The sequence below is a fragment of the Nuphar pumila genome, chromosome 4, assembly GCF_984573655.1.
Source record: "Nuphar pumila chromosome 4, dmNupPumi1.hap1.1, whole genome shotgun sequence".
NCBI classification, from domain to species: domain Eukaryota; kingdom Viridiplantae; phylum Streptophyta; class Magnoliopsida; order Nymphaeales; family Nymphaeaceae; genus Nuphar; species Nuphar pumila.
In genome coordinates, this window is record NC_143252.1 from 4,583,023 (window position 1) to 4,607,976 (window position 24,954).

At 36.9% G+C, this 24,954-nt stretch overlaps 1 protein-coding gene across 1 annotated transcript in view; it reads right to left on the minus strand.

Annotated features, from left to right (window-relative positions):
- The window catches only part of LOC149839127 (E3 ubiquitin-protein ligase IPI1-like), a 45,176-nt gene that overhangs the window by 15,645 nt on the left and 4,577 nt on the right, over positions 1-24,954 (minus strand). The window contains exon 3 of the mRNA XM_090002301.1: positions 18,409-18,467. Within this exon, the coding sequence (XP_089858427.1) occupies positions 18,409-18,467 (59 nt within the window). The remainder of the gene's footprint in view (positions 1-18,408; positions 18,468-24,954) is intronic.

Sequence of the window (24,954 nt, forward strand, 5' to 3'; positions counted from 1 at the left end):
TATTTTCCAAGCGGGGTTAGCATTTGGGCCTTTTTAAAAAAATTGGTGTCTACAAAGATCAAGTATAAACAATATGGTACCATTTAAAGGTATAAAGATCGTCTAGTTGCAAAAGGGTTTACTCAAGAGTATGGTATGGATTATGAGACTTTCAACAATGTGATTAAAATGAGAACAATAAGAATCATTTTATCTCTAGCAATGGATCATGGTTGGGCCCTAAACCAACTTGATGTCAGGAATGTGTTCCTACCCAGAGACTTGAAAAAAGTTTAAATGGAACAGCCCTAGGGATATAGTGAAAATGATCTAGCTGAATATGTGTATAAACTTGAGAGGGCAATATATGGGTTGAAGCAGGCTTCTCGTTCGTAGTTTGAGAGTTTCTCTCTAAAAATACTTAAACATGGCTTCTATAGATCTTCTCTTGATCATTCGTTGTTTATCTACAAAGGTAAAGGATACATGATTGTTCTGCTTATATATGTGGATGAAAATTATTACAAGGAAATTAGATAAACATATTCAGGAAATAAATAAAGTGATGAGCATATGTTTTAAGATGGACCTTGGTCAGTTGAAATATTTCTTTGGAGTTAAAGTTGATAAAAGGATAAAAGGAAAGACTGGCTCATCTTAACTCAGTATAAATATATTGGGGACCTCTTGAGTTAGACAGGTATATGTGATTCAAAACCCTCACTAACTCCTGTTTCAATGCATAACATTTGAGTGTTAATGAAGGGAAATTGTATAGTGATCCAACTGAGTATAGAAGTATAGTATGAATGTTGCAATACCTTACCTTCACAAGACCCGCCGTCATGCATGCAGAAAACCAAGTCTCAATTTATGCATCAGACAAGAACTACCCCATATGGAAGCAATGAAGCGGATTTTGAGGTATCTAAAGGGCATCCGGAGTGATAGATTGTTTTACAAGAAAAGAAATAAAAGGGAAGATCTATTCTCAGCTATGGCCTATGTCACAGGGATTCGCCAAGACAGGTGCCGCACCCGCATCGATGCGACGCGGGTGGGCGTGTGGGTGCGTCACCCAGTGCGGTCAACCTTCCCTGGGTGCGGTCAATGCACCCAGGGTCATTTTGGTCCATTTTTCGGATTAAAAAAATCTGCTTTGGAAAATAAAAAAAAAAGACCCTTGCTTTAAATTCATTTAAAATGCATTGAACAACATTATTTTCAAATGAATAAATTCTCATTAAACTCTCTCTCTCTCTCATTTAATACTTAATAGTAATAAAACTTCCTCTCATCCACCAAAAACATAAAACGAGTTTCTCAACAAGGCAGCTTTGGAAAGTGTTGATAATAGAAAACGGTTTCCTAAAATCTATCTTGAAAATTAAAAGCTTTCATTTGAGAATAGGAAAGGTCTCCTAAAGTCCAACGTGTAAATTAAACCCATATTTTGAAGTTTTAAATGATTTTATTTAGATTCCTGGAAATTAAAAGCTTTCACTGAGAATAGGAAAGGTCTCCTAAAGTCCAACGTGTAAATTAAACCCATATTTTAAAGTTTTAAATGATTTTATTTAGAAGTTTCAATTTTGGACCCCCCTTCTATATATATATATATATATATATATATATATATATATATACTTTTTTTCGCACTCCCGCACCCAAGGTTTTTTAAAGTGTCGCACCCCCACACCCGCACCCATGTGACATAGGTTATGGGCCTTATGGCCTATTCAGATGTTGATTGGGCAGGTGATCCAAATGAAAGAATGTCAATTTCAGGTTATTGTGTATTTGTTGGAGGTAATCTAGTATCATGATCAAGCTGAAAACAAAAAGTTGTAGCTCGATCTAGCATTGAAGTTGAATATCGAGTCATGGCAGCAGCTGCTTCAGAGTTTATGTAGATTGTGGATACAAAATTTGCTACATGAAATGGATGAGAGAGTCCCTAGATCAGTTTTATTTTGTAACAATCAGAGTGTTGTAAGGATTTCATTGAACCTCATGCATCATGGAAAAACCAAGCATATAGAGATTGATCAGTACTTTACTAGAAGTAAAATTGAAGATGGGGAACTTGAAGCAAGATTCATTGGTTCAGAAAACCAAATAGTAGATCTTTTTACAAAAGGCTTGACAAAGCAAAGATTTTGGTATTTAAAGTCCAAGTTGTCTATGGTGATTATCATGTATAACTTGACGGAGGCTATTAAGAGATAATGTCAATATGATGTAGATATCGGATCCAAAACCAACACAGAGAGTCTAACGTTACATGTGACTTTCCTACTTTTGTACCTTCCTATTTTTGTATGTCTCTTTTTATTAGTTCCCTTATTGTATGTGGATTGTATGTCATGTTTTATAAATAGAAGAGTGCATCACATGATATCCCTGTCAAGGAATCGGTTCAGAAGCAACCCCTTCTTCTTTCTCTTCCTATTCCTTCTTGAGGCAGTTCTGGGCATCTACGGATACCAGATTTATTACATGCGACATAGATACACATTCATATTTACTCTTTGTTCCACATTAGATGTTGAGAGAAGTTCACAACCAGCAAGATTAAACATTCTCTATCATAAAACCCCAGCCACGATTTCCATTACCACGACTAGTAGCATTATTGTATTCATTAGCATATCCAAAATTGTTTCCATATGCATTATTGAACCTTCCTCGCCTTCTGTCTACCAAAAAGGCTCTTGCTCTACAGCATCCACCACTACTGGATGCATGATTAGTGAATAGTACATCCTTTCTTCCAATTGGCAATGATATTTTGTTCCATTCTCTTCTTAATAAGCTCTCATGCTGAAGTAAGAGAAGGCTTAATTCAGCAAAACTGCAAAAGAAGGATAAGGAGGCATTGAGATGACGCTTATTGCAAAGCTCTTATACCCATCTCCAAGACCTTGCAGAACATTTACCTTGTCAGAGTCTGACATGAGTTGTTGTACCATGGCTAGCTTGTAATATCATGTGTTTTTATACTTAGTTAAATTTAGAGAATTCTGAAATTTGGCTAAGTGTTGTAGAAATATAGGTAGAACCCTCCATAGTAGGGTATGATCTATGTCACATGGGTGCGGGTGCGGGGGTGCGGCACTTTCAAAAACCTTGGGTGCGGGTTGAGGCAATATATATATATATATATATATATATATATATATATATATATGTGTGTATATATATATATATATATGTATATGTATATAATTTTTAAGTTTTATCAGTTAAAAAAATATGTTTTAATGAGCCATTCGCAGTTTCACAGTCTGAATTAGTTCATACTTACACATGCATGGCTTAATCTTTGAGACAAGCATATGACTACTGGCAGGATTCCGACATTGAAAATATCAGTGCAGGAAGGAGAGTTGTTTTGACTCCCCACCTGAGCCAACACATACCGAACATCCGAAAGCCCACATAGCGGCAAGGAAACCAACAACGACAGAACGCTGCAGTGTGGCCTGCCAAACCGCATGTCCAAGCCCTCTGGCTAGATGCACAAAGAACCTTGTAGTTGAGCCGTTAGCACCGAGTAGGGACACAATTCCAATGCGGGAAAGGGAAAGCAAACACAGAGACCCAAAAAAGCACAAATTGTGCGCACAGAGACCCCGACGTTCTAAGAGGGAGAGAGGGAAGACGGAGAGGAGAGCAGAGGGAGTCGGAGAGCAGAGGAGGAGAGCAGAGGGAGTCGGGGGCATACCTGGAGCGGTCGGCAGCAGCGTCGTCAGCGGTTGGCGGCAGCGGCGGCGGCGGCAACGGGGTCAGCGGAGAGCAGAGGGAGTCGGAGAGGAGACGAATGGAGGATTAGGGCAAAAATTGCCCTAATCCCCACTGCAGCCCGTTTTATCGAGCAGAAAAAAAAATTAAATTCAAAAACTAGACCAAAATGACCCTGGGTGCATTGATTACAGCCATGGTCGGGTTGACTGCACCGGGTGCCGCACTCGCCTGCGTCGCATCGACGCTGGTGCGACACCTGGTTAGGTGAATCCTTGTGACATAGGGTATGATATTTGAGTCTGGGCTTGGCTCAGGTCTGATTGACGTATCTAAACGAGCCAAACAAGACATGACAAAAAGTTTTATTTTCAACCTTTAAAATCAAGCAAAATTCGGGTTAAATTCAGGCGAATTTCGAAGGCAAAATTCGAGTTATATATCGTTAGATGCACCTCGAAATTCTGAGTTCAACGGTATTTTACTTTTCCGAATTCAGGCTATGGTTGGTCCGAAAATCGCAATTTTTCAAAAAAAAAAACTTGACTTGATGAGAACGGATCCGGATTGGATCAGACCTGATCTGATTCCTATGACCCAAATTAATATGGATATGGACTCGGTCCAAGACCCATATTAATTGGAATCTAATTCAGCTTAAGATCCAAATGAATTTGGGTATGGATTTGAATCTTGGATCTGGATCCAAATCCAACGAAAATAAAACTTTAAATTCAATATGCAGGTTTAAATTAAATAATCTTAAAGCTAAAAAGACTCTCAAAGGGATAAGTCATCCTGTGAAAGTTTTTGGATATTTATTTATTAATAATTAATTAAAATAATATTACATATTATTTAATTCCAAATTTTAGAAATTACCAAATGGTGGGGGTCTCTAGAAGAGTCCATAATGGTTATGAGAAAGGAAAATGGTAAGTGAATAAAGAAAATAAAAGAAAAATTAAAGGTTTGAAAAAGTCAAAAATTAGAATTTTTATGGAATTAGGAAAGGGAGTTGGAGATAGACTCCCATATGGGAAGATCTATCTCCAGCCCTTTTTAGAAAAGGCTAAAGGGGGGGGGGGGGGTCACCCCCTAAATTCAATTATATAAACCTAAGAGAATGAAAAAGAAAGAGAAAGAAATAAAGGAAAAGAGAGAGGAGAGAACTTGTGGGAGAGAGCGGAGAAAAAGAAAAGAAGAAAAAGGAGTTTTTTCGATCTCTTTTTCGAACTCAAAAAAGGTATGAGTTCTTCTCTTCTTTCGAATGGAAAAAAAGAGCATAGATTGGGTTTTATGCAATGTTTTAGTGGAAGTAAAGAAGAAAACAGAAATCTGATTTTGTATATATATAAATAAATATATATATATAAACAGATTTACTTTTTTCTATCAAGATGTATATACATGTTAACGATTTCCCTTTTATGGGAATATATAGAGAGAGAGATATTCGTACATTCAGATCTGCCACATGCACTGTGGACAGATCTGCCATGTACACATGTGAGCAGATCTGGCCCAGGTGACCTGTTAGTGTGCATCATCAGGTGTTGGGATGTTGCAAGTTCAAAATCTAATGGTATGATGTAACTGGCAGCATGCCTGTCAAAAGAAGAGAGAGCCCAGCAGACTGTTGGCTGGCAGTTATTGGACTGATCAAGCCCAGCCGACTGTCGGCTGGGCAGTTCCCTTGACTGTCAACAAAAAAAAATATGTGCAGAACCACACAGGCACAAAATAAATATATGGGCAAACTTAGCTATTGTTCAGGCCCAGCCGACCTTTGTTCGGCTGGGCAGATGCAAAGCCTGTCAAGCCCAGCCAACTTGGTTTCAGCTGAGAAGATATATATATATATATATATATATATATATATATATATATATATATATATATATATATATATATTCTTTTAGCACCAATCCAATGTGTTTTTGAGGCCACTTGCTTGCTCCTTCTTGTATTCATTTCTTTTCCTAATAACCATGTTCCATCAAGCTTAGATATTTTATTTGCATAAGGCAGGCTTTGACAATAAAAAAAAATGGAAACTGACAGATTTCAATAAAAAAGAAATATAGGTATATATAGTGAACATGATGGGTATGTCCACATTAACATGTAATGAATGTACAATTTACATGTAACATAGGGGCGTATTTACATCTTTAATTATGTCCAGAGTTTAGACTTATATGTATGTTCAGAATTTGATGTATCGAGTGCTCATGATTATGCATGGTTTTAATATTGAAATTGCACATGGTTATGTTCAGATTCTCATATGTAAAGTGCTCATGTTAATTTCAGATTTACATATGCTAAAGGTTTAGCTTTTATGCATGTGAATGTATAGACATGTGCCTGTAATGAAAACATGAATAATGAAATTTATATTGTTGTTGCACTCGCATAATCACATGCATGTGTGCATAGGGTGCATGGGATGTATCATGAAAATAATGATGTATTTGCAAGCACGTAACATTATGCATATGTGAAATAGCTATACATGTGCATTCTCATTTTGGTTGCATGTATGTGCATTGGTGAGCATGATGAATGATTTCATATCTGCATGCTCATGGTGATTTTTGTGTAAGGTGCATCAGTGGTTAAAAGTGAATTGTTGTAGGCCGTGCGGGCCACGAGTTGGGGTGCTCTATATTTTATTATATGCATTGCAAAAATTAATTTGACATTATTTGAATTAATTGCATTGTTCAAATTATAAAGGGTTGTGGTCTTGAGCTGTGTTTTGCATGCTAATTTGCAAAATGAATTTTGGTGTTGTGATGAATTGCAAAACATATCTTTCTTTTACTAAAAAAGATAAAAAGAGAAAACAATGTAATTAAATTTTTTTTTTCGGATATCCCTTCCACAGTGGGGGAATCCTGTATTGCGGTTTTGGGGAACCGTGAGGATACTAAAAGTTCGTGTGCGATTGTACCCATGAACCCAACTAGGTGGTTCACCTTCTGACCATGGTTTTAGGGAAATTCTGCAACTTTGCCTAGACATAGTTGTTGTTATTAGTATACCAAGAAAATGGCATTAGTGGATGTTGATTTCCCTAATGTCTCGACATTAGATGCTGAATTCTAATGTTCTAATGGATGGTATTGATTCCTTATATCGGTTAAGGGCCAAGTATGAAACCCACTAAAAATACAATTTGTGTTAAGCTACAATTAGAAACCTAACTTGCACTCGAGAATTGTTGTGCCCGTTTTTTAGTATATGTGAGTTTTAATGAAAATTGAAATTAAAATTGTATGCATTTAATAGAGACATGCATACAAAAGAAAACTCTGATAAAATATAATAAGTTACCCATGCAAGATCTCGTTCTACGTTAGATCATGCATCTTTACATGTTCTCTTCATTATGATGTATTGATGTTGCATGATGAATGTTTTATAATGCATGAATAGTTAATTGGATTATGAATTTGTTGTAGATGTATTCCTCTAAAAATGTTGCATAAATTTGATTTGTACTCTTCTTGCTTATTTGATTCATTAGAGGAATTCGTACTCAAAAATCAATTTCTCATCCTGCAATTCAAAAGCTCTTCGCACAAGTTCATTATGTTGGCTTGAGACACTTGTGCATAAGAATTATGCTCATTTTCTAATTCTACTATTATGGAGATCTTAAGAACTTTGTGAAAGAATTTCATCTAATAAGGTAGAACTTATCCAACCTATGAGACCCTGGTCTTTCATCAGTCAGTCAATATATGCAGGATTAGGAATAATGAAAGTCGCAGAAGATCCAGCCTCTTTGGTCAATGTTCCGGAAACATATTCCAAGAACTTGTTTGGAGTTAACTCAAACCTTCAGGAAACAAATGGCAGAAGCAGATGAAGAGGTTTCATGATCACACCAAAGTAGAAAGTGCCAAATCAATCAAATAAATGGTCAACAACTTAGAAAAGGGAAAGAGATCCATGCTAGATGATGACATTAGAAGTGGGTGATGTCTGGTTGTCAATCTTAGATCACACACAGACCAGAAAGAAAAGCAGAAAAAGAAGGGAGAAAAGAAAAAATAAGAGAAGAAACAAAGAAAGGTGAAAGATGAAATAGTGAGGAAGCAAGGAAGAAGAAATAAAAGATATTAAGAAAGACTTGGGTAAAGAAACTACCCACAAGAAATTCGGTGATTGTGATCAATGGATGCAAATGGCTCTGATACCATGCAAAAATAGAATGGGAGGAAAGATAAGAGAAACTGGTTGCTCTTGAGCCCTTGTCCTCTTGCAGGGAGGGTTTAATACCTGTTCACTTTATTATTTAAAACCATAATAAGGCGACTTAAAAAGGGTATCAAGATCACAATAAAAACAACCATTAATAACAAGACTCCTACTAACTGGTCGGAAAGGTTAAAATAAAGAAAATTCCCCCAGCAAGTAGAATGACCAAAATATCCTTGGCCGTCATACCAAAAACAGCATTGAAAACAAGGGTTAGATCAGGCACTGATCAGTTCCCACTTGGATGAAAAGAGAAAGGGTTTACATTTATCCCGAGCTTATCATGCCACCAAGATTTGACAAGGAATCTTAGGGATTTCTTTGTGCACATTCTCAAAACAAGTTATAAATTTCTCCTGGTGGTCGTAATATTCATGCGTACAGCAACAGAAATTTCTAAGCACAGAATTTTACTTCTACAATTGTGAATGAAAAAATTTGATACGGAATTGATTGAAAATAAAATGAACAACTGACGTGAGCGAATTATGTTAACTAAAAACAAGACGAACAACCGCAGTGTAAATGAATCATATGTTTTGCACCAAAAAAACAAAACCAGAGAGAGAGAGAGAGATCTAAGCACTTCTATCATAAGAATACTTTGGTGATCCTATATGAGAATGAAGGAAAATATACTGAAATTCTGTTCAAGGCCAGGATGCTGCCAGACGAAATCCAGTGAGCAACCATCTCAGGCCCAGATCTAAACCAATTCAAACATCTGGCCAGCAAGACCCTACTATTAAGAACTTTGGAAGAAACAAATCAAGAATAATCCTAATTCAAGCATTTGTAATGGTTGGCAGAAGGCTTCACCGTGCATCACAAAAACATTCAGTGACATTCAAAGAGGAGGCATGAGAAATTGCTTGAGAACATCCAGTGCTTCACAATCATTATCAGGCACCATGAGAATAAAAAGGCTGGTTATATGAAGAGTTAGAGCAGCAAAATGATGGCAAAAAAGCCTCGATCACACAAAAAACAATCATGGCCCAATAAACAAACAATCAATTGCTTACCAAGAAGTCATTGAACCACATATATCCCAAAAAACAAGACTCCATCATTTAACACCATCAGCTTTAAAAATCAGGGGGTACTTTTGTCATTCACCAAAATGTGGAAGAGACTTTTGGGAAGAAAATTTTCATGACTTTCAATGAGGTAGCAGAAAACTGTCAAGACTTCCCCCCCACCCCTTGCTTGAGAGCATAGCTGAGTGGAGAACATTTGCTGCTTATCAATAGCCAGGATAACCTCCCTATTACAAAGAGAATAAGCACTAGAGAGAAGAAGGCACTTTGAGAGCAAAACTTCATTAAACCATAACTAAAATTGTTACAACAATATATGGGAGTCGACCTCCCTTTGCTCACAAAAAGACAAAATTGTTGACTACATAACCCCATGGGTAAGTACAAGAGTACCACTCTAATATAATAATATGTACAAGAGTAGAAGGGTAGCACAGTTACAAGTAATACATGTTACATTCCTCAACACTCCCACTCAAACTTGAGATGATGAAAACACAATCATTTCAGGTTTAAAGAGGAATGGCTGGAACGACTTTAAGGGCAAACTTTTGGTAAAACAATCTACAATCTGACTAGTGGTCACAATGTATGACAAAGAAATTACTCCCTCCAAATATGCTCCCTCTCATGAAACTCAGGATTCTTCACTATGTGAATAGCACTTTGATTTGCAATGGGGTCCTATTATCAATTTTAACCCCGATATCCTCCAACCATTGCAACTACACGATCTCTGCAGTGACTTGAGTCATGGCTCGAGATTCTGCCTCAGTTGTGGAAAGAGTGACTCTTTGATGTTTTTTGCTCTTTCATGACATCAAAAGGCCACCCAAAAATGTGTAAAATCTATCTGTGGAATGTATATCGTGTCATACCCCTACAAAATCTACATCACAATAAGCTCTCAACTACAATGCAGATAAGGAAGAAAAAAATAAGGCATAATACATAGGGACTCTGACATATCTAATGATCCTCAGTATCATCGCCAAGTGAGAGGATCTAGAAGCACTCATGAATTGGCTTACCACATGCACTGAAAGGGTATTATCTGGTCTGGAGATGGTTAAATAAATCAAGCTTCCTACCAACTGTCTGTATATTGTAGGATCATAAAAAAGATCATCTGTATGCTTCAGTTTGCAGTTGGCCTCCATGGGAGTATCTACTTATTTTTTATCCCCAGCTAGCCTTTCCTTGCTAATTAAATTTGTTGTGTACTTATGTTGTGTCAACAAGTAACCATTTTCTGAGCATGCAACCACCAACCCCAAAAAATACTTCGATTTTCCTTAAGTCTTTTCATCTTAGTTTTCTGATATTTGAGTATTCAGTTCCTTGATCATAACCCTATAATCTCCAGCAATGATCATATCATCTACATAGAGAAAAAGTAAGCATTGCCCTTTATTTGAAGTAGTTACAAATAGAGCAAGGTCATGAAAACTTTGTTTGAATCCTAATCTCTTAAAAGTTGAACGAAACTTGGCAAACTGAGTTCTAGGGGCTTGCTTCAAGCCATACAAAGCTCTCTTTAACTTGCAAAATCTTCCTTGTCAATAACCCTCTAAGGCAGATCCATATAAACCTCTTTTAGATTTTAATTTAGAAAAGCATTCCTAACATCCGATTGTCGTAACTCCTATCTTCTAATTGCAGCAATGGACAACAATTTCCTGATAATGGTCATATGAGCAACAGGAGCAAAGGTCTCAGCAAAGTCAATCCCATATTGCTAAGTATCTCTTTACTACTAGGCATACTTTATATATTTCTATTGATCCATTAGCTCCGGTCTTAATCTTGTATAACCTGCATCCAACTACATTTTTTCCTGCTAGCAGTTTAACCAACTCCCAGGCTTCCATCACCTCCAGTGCCTCCAGCTCCTCACACATAGTCTTCTGCCATTCAGGCTGCAAAACAGCTTCAACATATGATTTAGGCTCATGATAAGACTAAATCAAGGCTACAAAAGCTTGGTGAGTAGAGGAAAAAGACTCATAGAAAACAAAACAAGATGGAGCAACTAATGGGTGGGTACTTCTATGCACCTGAGGACCAAGATGGGCCTGGGAAACACTGGAATTTGGCTCAGATAAAGCTTCACCTTCTTAATCATGTTGGTTTAGGAAAGACTAAGTAGGGACACCTAATGACCTTTTACTATAGGTTATCCAATCACCTTTTCTTTTTTTCAATCTTCTGAAAATGGTACGAAAAAAGAAAAGGTGGAGTCTGAATTTTCAACTTACTGGTCACACTTGTAGTAGGGTTTATGCACCAAAAATTCGACATGTCTAGAAGTCCAAACCTTCTTATTCACAAGATTAAAACACCTATACCCTTTTTGCCTTATAAGATATCTAATAAAGCAGCACTTAACAGCCCTACGTGATAACTTATCCCTTTGCTAAAGTGGAACAAGGGCAAATCAAGTACTACAAAATATCTTTAACAAATCATAGTCAGATTCTCTATCAAACAACTTTTTTATGACAAAATGCTGCCAAGAACACTTGAGGGCATCTGATTTATTTAGTATACTGCTACATCCACCATCCCAAAACTCCTTAGGCATCCTTCTGTAGAACAACAATGCCCTAATAGTTTCTAATATGTGTGTTCTTTCTTTTAGCAACTCCATTTTGCGTTGGTGTATAGGGACAAGATGTTTGATGTACTATTCCTCTTTCCAGTAAAAACTCATGCAGATTATGGCCTAGATACTATTCTCCTGAATCTGAATGAAAAGTCTTCACCTTAGCTGCAAATTGAGTCTCAACAAACACACAATTTTTTATAAATATCAAATAATTCACTCCGACTTTTCATGAAATATATATATATCTAATAAAATCATCAAAAAAATATCACAAAATACATGGATCCTTCTTTCGACACAAGAGAAGATGGCTTCAAAACATTGGAATAAAGAAAACCAAAAGGACATACTGACTCAACCTCCATAAGGCTAAACGGGAGAGCATGACTCTTAGCTAGCCTACAGCTCTCACAACATCTTACATCTTGCAATCTAGAACGAGATACATGTACCACTTCTAGTGTTGTGGATAGAGAGAATAGCAATGAAAGGATGAAGAGAGTGTGTCTGCAGTTGTGACTACCTCCGTTTTTGATGGGCAGTCTTCAATTCATTTCAGGCTTGATTAGTTGTAGAAGCATATTCAACTTCTTTCTTTGTCTGCCCCTTCTGTTTCAACTACTCCTCTTGGTACCTTTGGTTGTGCCTTCACAAGTATCTCTAGTGTTAGTTTTGGTCTGTTAATAGATTTAGAAGCGCCATGTCATATGACTGCTAATGAGTCTATACAAACCAACCGCATACCATGTTGTGAAGCCTTTCGCACTAGAGATGATTCTCTTATGAATGTCTCTAAAGTTGGTTATGTTACCTTTAATTCCAATCCCATTGAAAAATTAAATGTTCATGCAGTTTTCTTAGCTCTCTCTCTTACCATGAATTTGATTTCTATCGGCCAAATTACCCAATACAATTGTGACATTGTTTTCACTCCTAATTGTTGCATTGTGCAGGATCGGTTGTCAGGGAAGAGGATTGAGATTGAATATATACGAGGCCACCTTTACTTCCTGAATCATCTAGATAAGAGGGCGAGAGGTGTAGTTGAGCATGGTGTGGGTGTTGCAGTTTTGGAGTCATCTGTCTTGTGGCACCAACAGTTAGGTTCAACCACTCTCATACTATTTTTCTTCAACACTGTCCTTGCAGTAGTGACACCACACTCCACTCATGTCAATCTTGGGTGCCCCCAGATTTGGCACCAACATATCCAAGTGTCTGCCTGGTAGTTGTCATAATTGTATTCTTAAATTGATATAATCCAAGAGACTTTATCTTAGTCTCTTCGGAAATGAGCTCTGCAAGGGTCTGAGTCACATAGAGCAGGAAGGTCCCATGAAGCATAGCATTCCTCACTCCATCAAACTCAGGATGAAACACCATGAGGAACTCTATCAAACGAACTGTCTCTCTATGTTGATCATACATATCCACACACGCCTAAGAGTCCTTGCATTTGTCACACTTTTTGCACTTCTGGGGACTCTCCATTAGAGCAACAGCATCTCACACTTGTTGCATATCAGAGTAAAACTCCTTAATAGACTTGTTCCCTTGTCTTATTGTCTTGAGCTCCTGCATTAATTGGTGCTATCTCGCCCAATTCTCTTGTTTATAGACTTCAAGTATCCTCGCAACTCTTTAGCCGCTTGATGCTTAGAAATATTTACAGCAATCCTTTGTTCAACTGACCCCAGGATCCACGCTTTAATCTTTGCACTATCCATCTTTCTTTCTCCCATTAACTTCTCGTAATCTGCATTCGTAGTCTTAGGTTTGCTAATGGTTCCATCCAGATATCCACCAAGCCCCTTCCACTACGGCAGTCATGAAGTCCGACAAGTATCCTCGCAACTCCTTAGCCTCTTGATGCTTACAAATATTAACAGCAATCCTTTGTTCAACTGACCTCAGGGTCCACGCTTTAATCTTTGCACTATCTATCTTTCTTTCTCCCATTAACTTCTCATAATCTGCATCCGTAGTCTTAGGTTTGCTAATGGTTCCATCCAGATATCCACCAAGCCCCTTCCACTACGGCAGTTATGAAGTCCGACTAGTTGGTTCCTTCCAACTCCACCGGAATAATTTGGATGGACTCTCCTTTCTCCATTCTCACCAAAACCCCAACTACAATTCAAAAACCTGAAAAAACACAATAAACACATCCAAACAAGATGCAATATATGTTGTATGTATCACAACTACAGCATACACAAAGCACAAGAGCACTATGGTACCAGTTACTTCACTAAAATAGCCAACAATGAAGTTCACCAATAACCAAAACAATATATCAATGCCAAAAACACCCACAAAATTGCACAATATCAGTATCAAGGATGAAAAACTACACTAAGTTTCACTGAAAAACCAACTACAGTAGTGGACACCCAAGTATATGGGCAAAACTCCTTTACCGCCAGCAATAGGGTGCCCAAAAACACCTTAAATCTTGGCTAAAACCAAGATTTACGCAACAAATACCACTATCAGTACATTGCCAACTCAAAAGACGACCTGAATTCAACCTTTCTACATACCCAAAAACTGCTGATGAACTCAGGCCAAACAGATTAAACAAATCTGGACCATTCTTGAAGCCAAATCCAGAAAAATATTGACAAAATCACAGAAAATACAATACTGCTCCGATCATCATGATATTTTATTCATATTACTTCTAAAATCACTATCAAATCCCTAAATCAATCAAAGCAAACTCAGACCCGTCACCTGGTCATGCTGACATCATCACCTCAAGTGTGAGCCCGATGCTGGATTCCGATGAGACAAGAATGAACTCGCCAATGCCTTATGATCATGCTTCAATGACCTAGTGTGAATATGGCTTTGATACCATATTACAAAAAGAAGCACTAGAGAGAAGGAAGGCACTTCGAGAGCAAAACTTCATTAAACCATAACTAAAATTGTTACAACAATATATGGGAGTCGACCTTTTTCCTTTGCTCACAAAAGGACAAAATTTGTTGACTACATAACCCCATGGGTAAGTACAAGAATACCACTCTAAAATAATATGTACAAGAGTAGAAGGGTAGCACAGTTACAAGTAATACACATGTTACATTCCTCAACACTCCCTAATCCATTCTCTATGTCATGGATAAATTTTGCATGATTTACACACATGAAAACTGACCGTGAAATCCAAGCAGGACCCTCACCTTCCACACCAAGAGCAAGCAAGGAAAAATTAAGAAAACAATAGTATCATATGAAACTTGCAACAGTAAACAATAAAAATGTAATGTATAGAATAGTTTGCTAATCAGAACCTTGAAAATAATAGGCTGCCTCTCTAACTTTCAGAATATAGAAATCCATATAAGAATAATACATAATAGATGAAACCCTAATGGATGAAAGAGACATGTGAGATGAAAAGAGATGAGGTTACATAAAGAGCCACCATAGCAGAGTCTGGCAGACATTGTGTCACATGGGTATGGGTGCGGGTGCGGGTACGTAGGGTATGACACAGCAATTTCAAAAAAATCAGGTACGGGGACACGACTATATATATCATTTATTTGGATTTTGGATCGGGTTAGACCCAATCCATTATATATATTATATATTTTGGGGCGATTGGGGGTGTGGTTGATATTTTGTAAAGATTGGGGTGTGGATGAAAAAAATTTTAAAGAAAGAGAGACGGATGAGATTTTGTAAAATAACATATTAACATGTAAAATAAAAGGGGGTTGCCACTTTTTCCTTTCTCCCAATGCTAAGACAAGAAGAGGAAGAAGAAGAAGAAGACGTGGCCCAGGTCCGCCTCTCTCTTCAGGTAAAAAAACTGCATTTTGGGTTGAGTCCTAATTAGACCCGACCCGAATTCACCCACAACGTACCCATCCTGCCCCTGGTACCCATACCCAGGCGTGTCAACACGAGTATGGTGTGTTGTTTCCCGTGTCTATGTTACATAGGGCAGACGATGTAACAGAGTGAAGAAAAAGTATAGTACAATTGGGTTAACAGCACGATCATTAGCAATGATGTTTGATGAAATAATATCCAAAACCATAAAAATGCCAATACAGCAATAATAATCATGTTTCTTGCAAGGAAAGCCTGAAAGATGGAAGTCTCACAATCACATCTTCTATGAGAAATGTGCACAAAAGGCCATGCAAGTTACTAACCAAGAAGTTGGACATTGTGAGCCTTATGATTATTATTTTACTAGCACAGACTTGAATAATAATGGAGCTGCTAAAGCATACACAAGACAAAACATCAGATGCATTTGAGAGTACAATCTGCAGACATGTAAAGGCATGCCTCGTGACGAAAGAGACAACCATTTGCCTCAATAAATGGCATAAGCTCATCGGTTTTGACATTATGGAAAATGAGCATGCAATTCAAGATGAATTGTATTGATGTTGGAAATAATAAAAAGGCGCTACTAGTATTTGGAAGAAGACAAGGCACCAGGTAGAACTGTTGGTCTCAAAAACAGTGGTCTGGACTCTGGATATGAATTAGAAAATAGCAAGATCAAGGAGCTGAAAGATGAGGACAGTGACTGCCATGTTAAGAATGGATTTCAAGTGCACCCACAACATCTGAAACAAGATCATAGCCTAAAACTTACATAGCCCTAATCAATCAGAATTAATAAGAATATGGCTAAAACATCACAAATCACTTGGAAAGTTGGAATGGCTTGGCAAATAAAAGACTTCTTAGAAAAGTTTCTGTTTGACTTTTCATAAATTTATGAAACTTGTATAAATGAGAGGTATGACCCCATTTGGTTAGGATGAGGCTTGACAATGATGACATAGAAAAGGACACAGCAATGTATTCAGAAATCCACACAAATTAGGTTATGTTAAAAGAACTATAGAAATGCAGCTCAGAGACATCTAGCGCCGGTAAATGAGCCGAACGAACCGAACAGGGCATGTTCGGGATCGGCTTATTTACCAGTGGATTGAGCTCGTGGCTCGGCTCATGTTCGTGTTTAGCTGAGCCAAGTTTGAGCTCGGCTCGTCCATGAATGAGACGAGCCGAACACGAGCTGGCTCGTGTAAAAATATTCCATGTTACTTATACATAATACATATATTTTTATATATTATACTTGAAAATACATAACTTTTTATAAATTATACTTAATAGTCCATATTTTATGTATATATTTTTCATTCATCCTTCTTTTTTATATATTTTATGCATTCTTCCTTTTATATATTACACAAAATATATATTATCCATAAAAATATATATTATCCATACGAGCACTATCGAGCCGAGCTGAACACCTTGTGTTCAGGCTCGACTCGTTTAAGCTAAACAAGCTGCTCGTGGCTCGGCTCGCCAACTATACGAACCGATCCCGAATTCATGATGAGCCGAACCAAGACGAGTCACGATCTGCTCTGTTCATTTACCAGCCCTAGAGCCATCCAACAATTGTCAAAAAATTTCAGGCGTATTCAACTTCCAGGAAGAAATTACCAAGCCACTAAACTGTGCGGCTAAGTACCTAAATGAAGTGGTGCTTCTACTTATCTCGTACTCACACAAAGGGCCCAAAAGTCCAGATCGAGGGGCCCAAAAGTCCAGATCGAGGGGCCCAATTCATTACATACGTGATTTTGTCAGCTTGACATGTGATCCATAGCAAGGATCATGATACCTTCATTGTATAGAACCACACTGTCAAAGTAGTCACTAGGTTTGCCGGTTGCCAAGGCCCAAAAGACCTTGTTATTCTGGGGTAGGATTAATTTGAAATATAAAAGGATCCCTATATGCTTGAAACAGCAATGGTTCACAGAACCTCATAGAAAACCAGGCCTTGGCTACTTTTTTCGCTTGAACAAACAATAAATAATTTTATTAACTAATACACATATGATCACATTACCTATACAATAAATAGAAAAATAACCAAAAAAAGCTTTACAAGTAATTTCTTCTTTCTCAGTGCTTTTGGGTAGAAAGTACAAACTACAAAACTAGCATATATTGCACCACATATTTAAAAGCCAGAGCAATCAAAATTTGAGCCGAGAAAACAAGCATAATGAAATGATAGACAATCATTCAGAACAAGTGTTGTATTTACGGTCAGTTATTAATATGGTGAATAAGAAGGATGATATTTAATTTGGCAACATAAACTTAATTTTGAATTCCTATATTCGTTGAGCATGAGAATACTGCCCCCTTCTTACGTTCATTTTTATCATAAAAGAAGGCAAAACTAGCTTATCACTTCAACCCAATAATTTTCTAGAGAGAAAAACTGATGCTGTTGCCCAACCGTGAAAAAACAATAACCAAAAACACTTGATGTTCTGCAAAATAAATGAAATTGCTTGAAGGTCTCATCTGGCCATTTATTTCCCACATCAAGAGTTCTGCATATGGTTAAAATCTAATTAGAGTGTCTATATGATTCTTAAAATTCCATATATATGCATGAAACATGTGTTTTATACCTCTAAGCCATTAGCAACCTAAAGCAGCTCAAACAATTGTCAATGGATGATGCCACTGGAAAAAAAATGTTAATGGTTCAACAAAAGAGTATGAGCTTACAGACCCATGAACATGTAACAGCTACAAAAGATCAAAATTATAAGAGACTGAAGCTTCCAAAAGTTCAACATGGAACCATGACCATGTCCTATACATAAACACACACATTGTGCCAGTCAACAAAATCTAGAAAAACAACATTTTAACCCTAGTGCCCTAGATAGATAATCAGCTTACTCGAAGGATGACGATAGTTGAGTAAATCCACGAAATGGACACCAATGAACACCAAATGGCTGCAAAAAAAGGAAACGAAGTAAATTATATGAGATAGCACCAAGATCACATAAATTTGCTCATCAGATAGAAAAAGAAGTTCTAGATCTTGTTAGATGTTTTTAAATATTTTGCTACAACACAAAAAGTGTTAAAGATTTAAAATTGTATATATATATAGGTGTATATACATAGATATATACCTCTATAATGTGTATGTATGTATATATATATATATATATACATTTCTATATTGTTGTAATAGGTAATACCCATTAAGGAATTTTTTGGTGTTTTCAGTTTATGTAATAGGCTACACCAATTAGGGTCACTTTAGTCTTTTTGAATATTTTTCTTTTTACTTTAATTTCTCTTCTTGTTTTAGCATTAGGGGTTTTTTGGTCATAGACCATTAGAGCCATTGGGAGCATCCCAACGGCTCTATGAGCCCTTTAATGCCCATATAAAGGGGCTCTCTCCCTTCTTGTAGTATGCTTGTCTCAAGATTCTTACGATCAATATATTTAGATTTTTTATGTGTTTTTCCCATAAGTGGCTTTGTGATATTGTTTTGTATTGGCCCATAAGAGGCACTTTGTTTGCACACACTCTTGTACGTTTGTAAGCCCATAAGCGGCATCTATTTGTGCACCTTTTCATTTCATTGCATGGCATCAGAGCCTTGGAGCTCTTAAGTTGTATTTAGTGTGATCAGGGATAGCGTGGTGGTTTGTGAGTTTGAAGGATCGTTGCTTCAGGAAGCGCACCATCAACATCCTCCATCTTCTTTCTCTTATTTTTCTCTTCTCTTCTTCTCCATGGCCGACAAAGAAATTGCGATGATTGTTCCCATCAAATTTGATGTGAACAACCACAATATGTGGGGTCACCGCATTGAAGAGGATTCTTGTTGGAAAGGACTTATGGCAATATGTTGATGGTTCCACACCGGAACCTCAACCTATTATCACCAAGTCTATTGTGAGAAGATGGTAAGATTAATGAAGAAACCCTTAAACGGAGCGAGAGAGAAAAAGCTCTCTTAAACTACAAGAAGGCTTACAAAGAATGGAAAGTTTGACATGCCAAGGTTCTTTTCCTTTTCATGGGAAGAATATATGAAGAACCATGTGCCAACATTCTTGAATTCGAAAGAGCCGATGAAGCTTGGGTATTCATCAACCAAACTTACACACAAAAGGATGTCACACACAAATGAGATATACATGATCGCATCCACAATTGTAAAGAATGTTAGAGAGTATTATGGTACTCTCAAAAGACTATGGGACCAAATTGCTAAAATAGAGCCTATATGGGATACCCCCAATGATACTCTTAAAACAAAGGATAAACCAAATATCTGAAGAGCAATTATTTCAATCCATGAAGGGTCTTAGACCTGAATATGAACAAGTACGGGTCAAGATTATCCACCACAAGATCCCAACTAGGAATGAGGTCTTAGTCGAAGTATGCATGGAAGAAACTAGGTTGAAGACTATCCTAACCCAAGGAGACCAAGGACAATGTATTGGTCGTCTCTAGACATGACGCCAACACAAATGCATATAAGCCTCCCCACCTAACCAAACCTTACTTTGTGGTGAAAACAAAAAAAGATTTAGATATTATGATTTCAAAAATGATAAACATTATATTTCTAGAAATGTATCATTTATAGAAAAAGAAAGCTTTGATTAAAATGTGCCTAAAAAAGATATTGAATATTCTTTCCTATTAGAATTGCTTCCTAAGAGCAATGATGGTTTTTTTAGTTGTGCTAATGATGAACCTCAACTTAATATTCTTGATGGTGTGAATAATGATATAGACAGGAGTTAACCTTTAGTTATTCAATACAATAGAAGAGGAAATGATAGGCAACCAAGTGCACCAGAAAGGTAGTCCAACCTAGAAACATAGGAACCTGATACTCTTAGAGGATTCAATAAAGCCTCTAGACCTCTATATAGGTTCGTATCATATGAGCCATTTTTCCCTCAATATAGAGCATGCCTAGCAAAAATGTTCTCCTAATTTAAGCCCACTACATATAATCAAGTTAAAAATTGTCCTGAATGGATAGGTCCCATGAATGATGAGCTAGAAGCTTTAAAAAAGTCCAAAACCTGAGAATTATAAGACATCCTGAAAGGAAAAAAAACCATAGGATGTAGATGGGTTTACAAAGTAAAAACCAAAATTGATATTACCTTAAAAAGATATAAGGTTAGGTTAGTGGTCAAGGGTTATTCTCAAGAATATGGCATAGACTATGATAAAATCTTTGCGCCAATAACTATGATGACTTCTGTCAGAACCCTCATAGTCGTAGCAACTATTAGAAATTGGACTATCTATCATATGGATGTCAAGAACGCCTATTTAAATGGTGAATTAGAAGAGGAAGTTTATATAGACCCACCACTGAGATATGAGATTTTGTTAGGAAAGGTTCTTCATTTAAGAAAAACTCTATATGGTTTGAAATAGACTCTTAAATCCTAGTTTTGTTATAATTAGGTTTGATTATAGATTCTGTTATACTGACACTACTATGTTTGTTAAGACATCTGAAGCAGGTGTTGATATTTTACTGACATGATCATTATTGGAGGAGACAAACAAGCAGTTTGTTACATTAAAAGTGTTCTTAAACAAAACTTTGAAATGATTGTTCTAGAATTCCTTATATTCTTTTTGGGGATTAAGGTAGCATAATCTTCATGTGGTTATTTGCTGACTAAATCGAAGTTTGCCACTGAGATTACTGACAAGTCTGAAATTACTAATGAAAAAATGGTGGACACTCCTGAAGTAATTAATGCAAAGACGAAGATCAATGATGGAACATCCTTGGACGACCTCACTACCTACCGACAGATAATTGGGGCTCGCACCTTAGTTGTCAAAGGTGACCCCTAGGCACCACCTAGATGAGCTAGGTGCAGCCCACTGCTTGGGCAACTATGTTTGGGCGAAGGGGGCTATTTTAGCGCCTAGGCGTTGTCTAGCTCGCCTAGGATGGGACCTCCAAGGCTTAAGCCTAGATCAGTCCACCTTTTTTTGGGGGGTTGGGGGGGGGGGGGGGGACCATAAGATTGATATAATTGGGGAAAAGGGGCCCTAATTTCCACCTTCCCCTTTCTGTGATTCTCTCTCCTCTCTCCCTCTCAGGTTTTTGCAAGAAGAAGAAGACCAAAGGTACGTCTCTATCTCTATCTCTATCTCTATCTCTCGTTCTTGCTGTCGATGTCGAGTTTTTGCAAGAAGAAGAGGACCAAGGGTCCAATAGGTATGTCCCCTCTCTCTATCGTTCTCATTGTCTCTTCTCTTAGGTTTTTGCAAGAAGAGGAAGACCAAGAGGTACACGCTCTCTCCCTCTCTCTTTCTCTCTCTCTCTTGTTCTTGGCCCTCTTCCTTTTTTATTTTGTTCCCTTCTTATTGGTTTTCCGTCCTCTTCATGTTTTTTTCTTCTTGTTGTTTTTCCTTCCTCTCAGTAGCTTAGTTATAAATTATGACATTTTAGTATGACTTGGATGTGAATTTAATATTGTTAAGGCTTTTTAATTGAGTTTAAATTATGTAGTGGCCTTTTATATGCATTGTCACTTCTCAGTTGCATGGTTTGTTTACTCAATTGTTCATTTCTTCTTCTTATAAGCTATGTCACATGGGTAAGGGTGCGACACGGGTGCGGCGCAATTTTAAAAATTTTGGACACGGGAACTCGGCTATATATATATATATATATATATATATCCTGTGTGCATATATGTGGATATTGTCCTCTAAAGTTTGGCACCAGCATGAGTGTTTTTATAAACTTTGCAAATTGTACTTTTGCCCTTGCAGAAAGGGGGGTCCGGGCCCCCGGAAATTTTTTTTCTCGGGCTTATGTTTGAGACTCATGCTATATATATATATTTTAAAAAAATATATAAAAAGATCTTTTTTTACCTAAAAAATGGACAATTTTTGGACTCAGTCAAAGTTGACCGAGTCCAAAAAAGGACGGACTCAGCCTCGACTCGTTGACCGAGTCCGACTCGGCGTTGACCGAGTTCAGACCGTGTCCGAAGACGCACCCGTGTCGGGGCGTGTCGACTCGAGTGTGGCGCCTCCCTAGCCGAGTCCGTGTGACATAGCTTATAAGTCTATTGTTGTTAATTTTTTTGTATACATGATTTTATTTTTTGTATATTGTTTATTCACATAGTTAGTTGTATGGTTTGATTATCCAGTTGTTCATTTATTCTTAATTTTTTGAGCAGGTTATCAGTTGCATGGTTTGTTTATTCAATTGTTCATTTTTTCTTCTTATTTGGCTATTGCTTATTTTATGTCTATTGTTGTTAATTTGTTTGCATACATGATTTTATTTTTTGTATATTGTTCATTCACATTGTTAGTTGTATGGTTTGTTTATTCAATTGTTTATTTATTCTTTTTAGCAGATTATTTAATATAATTGTTTTACAGTGTTCGACGACATGCTATGTTTTGTGTATTGCTTATTGTTGATTGGTTTTATGTTGTATACATGTTTGTTATTAATTTTAGTAGTTTGTTTATATATTTTGTGTGTGTTTTTAAAAAAATTTATTTGGGCTACCGCCTAGTATTTTAAGGGGCTCACCACCTCGCCTAGCCGCCTTTGACAACTAAGGCTCTCACTTATTTAACAATTACTCGACCCGACATTTCTCATACAGTGAATACAGTAAGCCCATTTTAACACTCTCTTACTTTTGTGCACATGAGTGTTATGAGAATTATTCGATATTTGCAAAATTTTGCTTTCAAAGGACTTTTAATATATTTCTCTTCCTTACTTGAATTAATTGCATATTCTAATTCTGACTAGGGAAGAGATCCCAATGATAGACGCTCAACTACTAGGTTTTATGTTTTCGTAGATGATTCACTGGTATCTTGAAAGTGTAAGCAACAAAAAGTGTCTTTATCATCCGTGTCATGGCTACTACGACAGTATAAATCGTGTAGTCGAGAAGATTGTTGGAAGACATAGAGGTGTATATGCAATTACCCTCAAAGTTATGTTGTGACCACAAAAGCACAACCTACATAGCTGGCAATCACACATTTTATGAAAGAACCAAGTATATCAAGATGAATTGTCACTATGTTCGTGAAGAATATCTAAAGAAGACTATCACACTGCCTTATATAGCATCACAATTTCAGGCTTTCAGTTGGCCTACTTCTTCACAAAAGCACTTCATTTTCCCCGCTTTCATTTCTTGACAAACTTTTGGTGACACTCACTATAAGTTTGAGAGGGAGTGTTAAAGTTGTATATATAGGTGTATATACATAGATATATACCTATATAATGTGTATGTATATATACATATAAATAAGTATATATATTTCTATATTGTTGTAAAAGGTAATACCTATTAGGGGTATTTTGGTCTTTTAGTCTATGAAATAGGTTGTGCCCATTAGGGGCGCTTTAGTCTTTTTTAATATTTTCTTTTTATTTTTCTCTTTTTGTTTTAGCATTAGGGACCTTTTGGTCATAGACCATTAGAGTCGTTGGGATGCTCCCAAGTCCCAACACTCTATGAGCCCTCTAATGCCTGTATAAAGGGGATGGGGCTGTCTCTCCTTGTAGTATGCTTGTGTCAAGCATTCTTCTCATCAATATATTTATATTTTTTATGTGTTCTTCTTGTCCATAAGTGGCTGTGATATTTTTTTGTATTGGCCCATAAGAAGCTCTTTGTTTGTGCACTCTTATGTGTTTGTAAACCCATAAGTGGCATCTATTTGTGCACCTTTTCATTTCATTACAAAAAGAACACACAATCAGCCTTTGGAAGCATGAGGTTACTAAACAATTGATCACCTGAGATCAAGTAATCAAACCAAAGGAAAGGGAACATAATACACCAAATGTCATAGTTCCAAGGTTCAAGCCTCCAAATCTTTAATTGATTTGGGTGGCCATCTTAGGTAAATATTTTCATCCACTTTTATGCTTGCATGAGATATTTAAAATAAAAGAAGACCACTAGCCTCTCCAGAAGAAGGCAGTGGCCAGTCTTCCGGATTCCAGAGGAGGATGCTGGAAAATGTTCAAGTATATCACAGTTGTCCCTCCCTCCCTAAACTACAATTAAACCATTTGAGAATTCCATCCAGATATGTTTGATATTTTTGCTTATTCACAAAGTTAATGTTTCTCCCCAATTTTCTTTATAAATTTTCCCTAGTCTTTTTACACTGAAATTCTCCTTTTCATAAACATAACACAACAATAAATCTATTTTATTTTCCAGTATGCTTAGCATGGATAGTGTATCAACCTACTCCAAGATAACTCATTATTATGGGAGAAAGACTATAAATCTTCTTACATGACTTCATGTAGTAGATTCAGCCTCACAAATTTACGTATAGGCCCACCTTTTTACCCACAAACAGAGCATAACAAATATCTTTTCACCAGCAAGAATGAAAGGATAGACTGTGAGA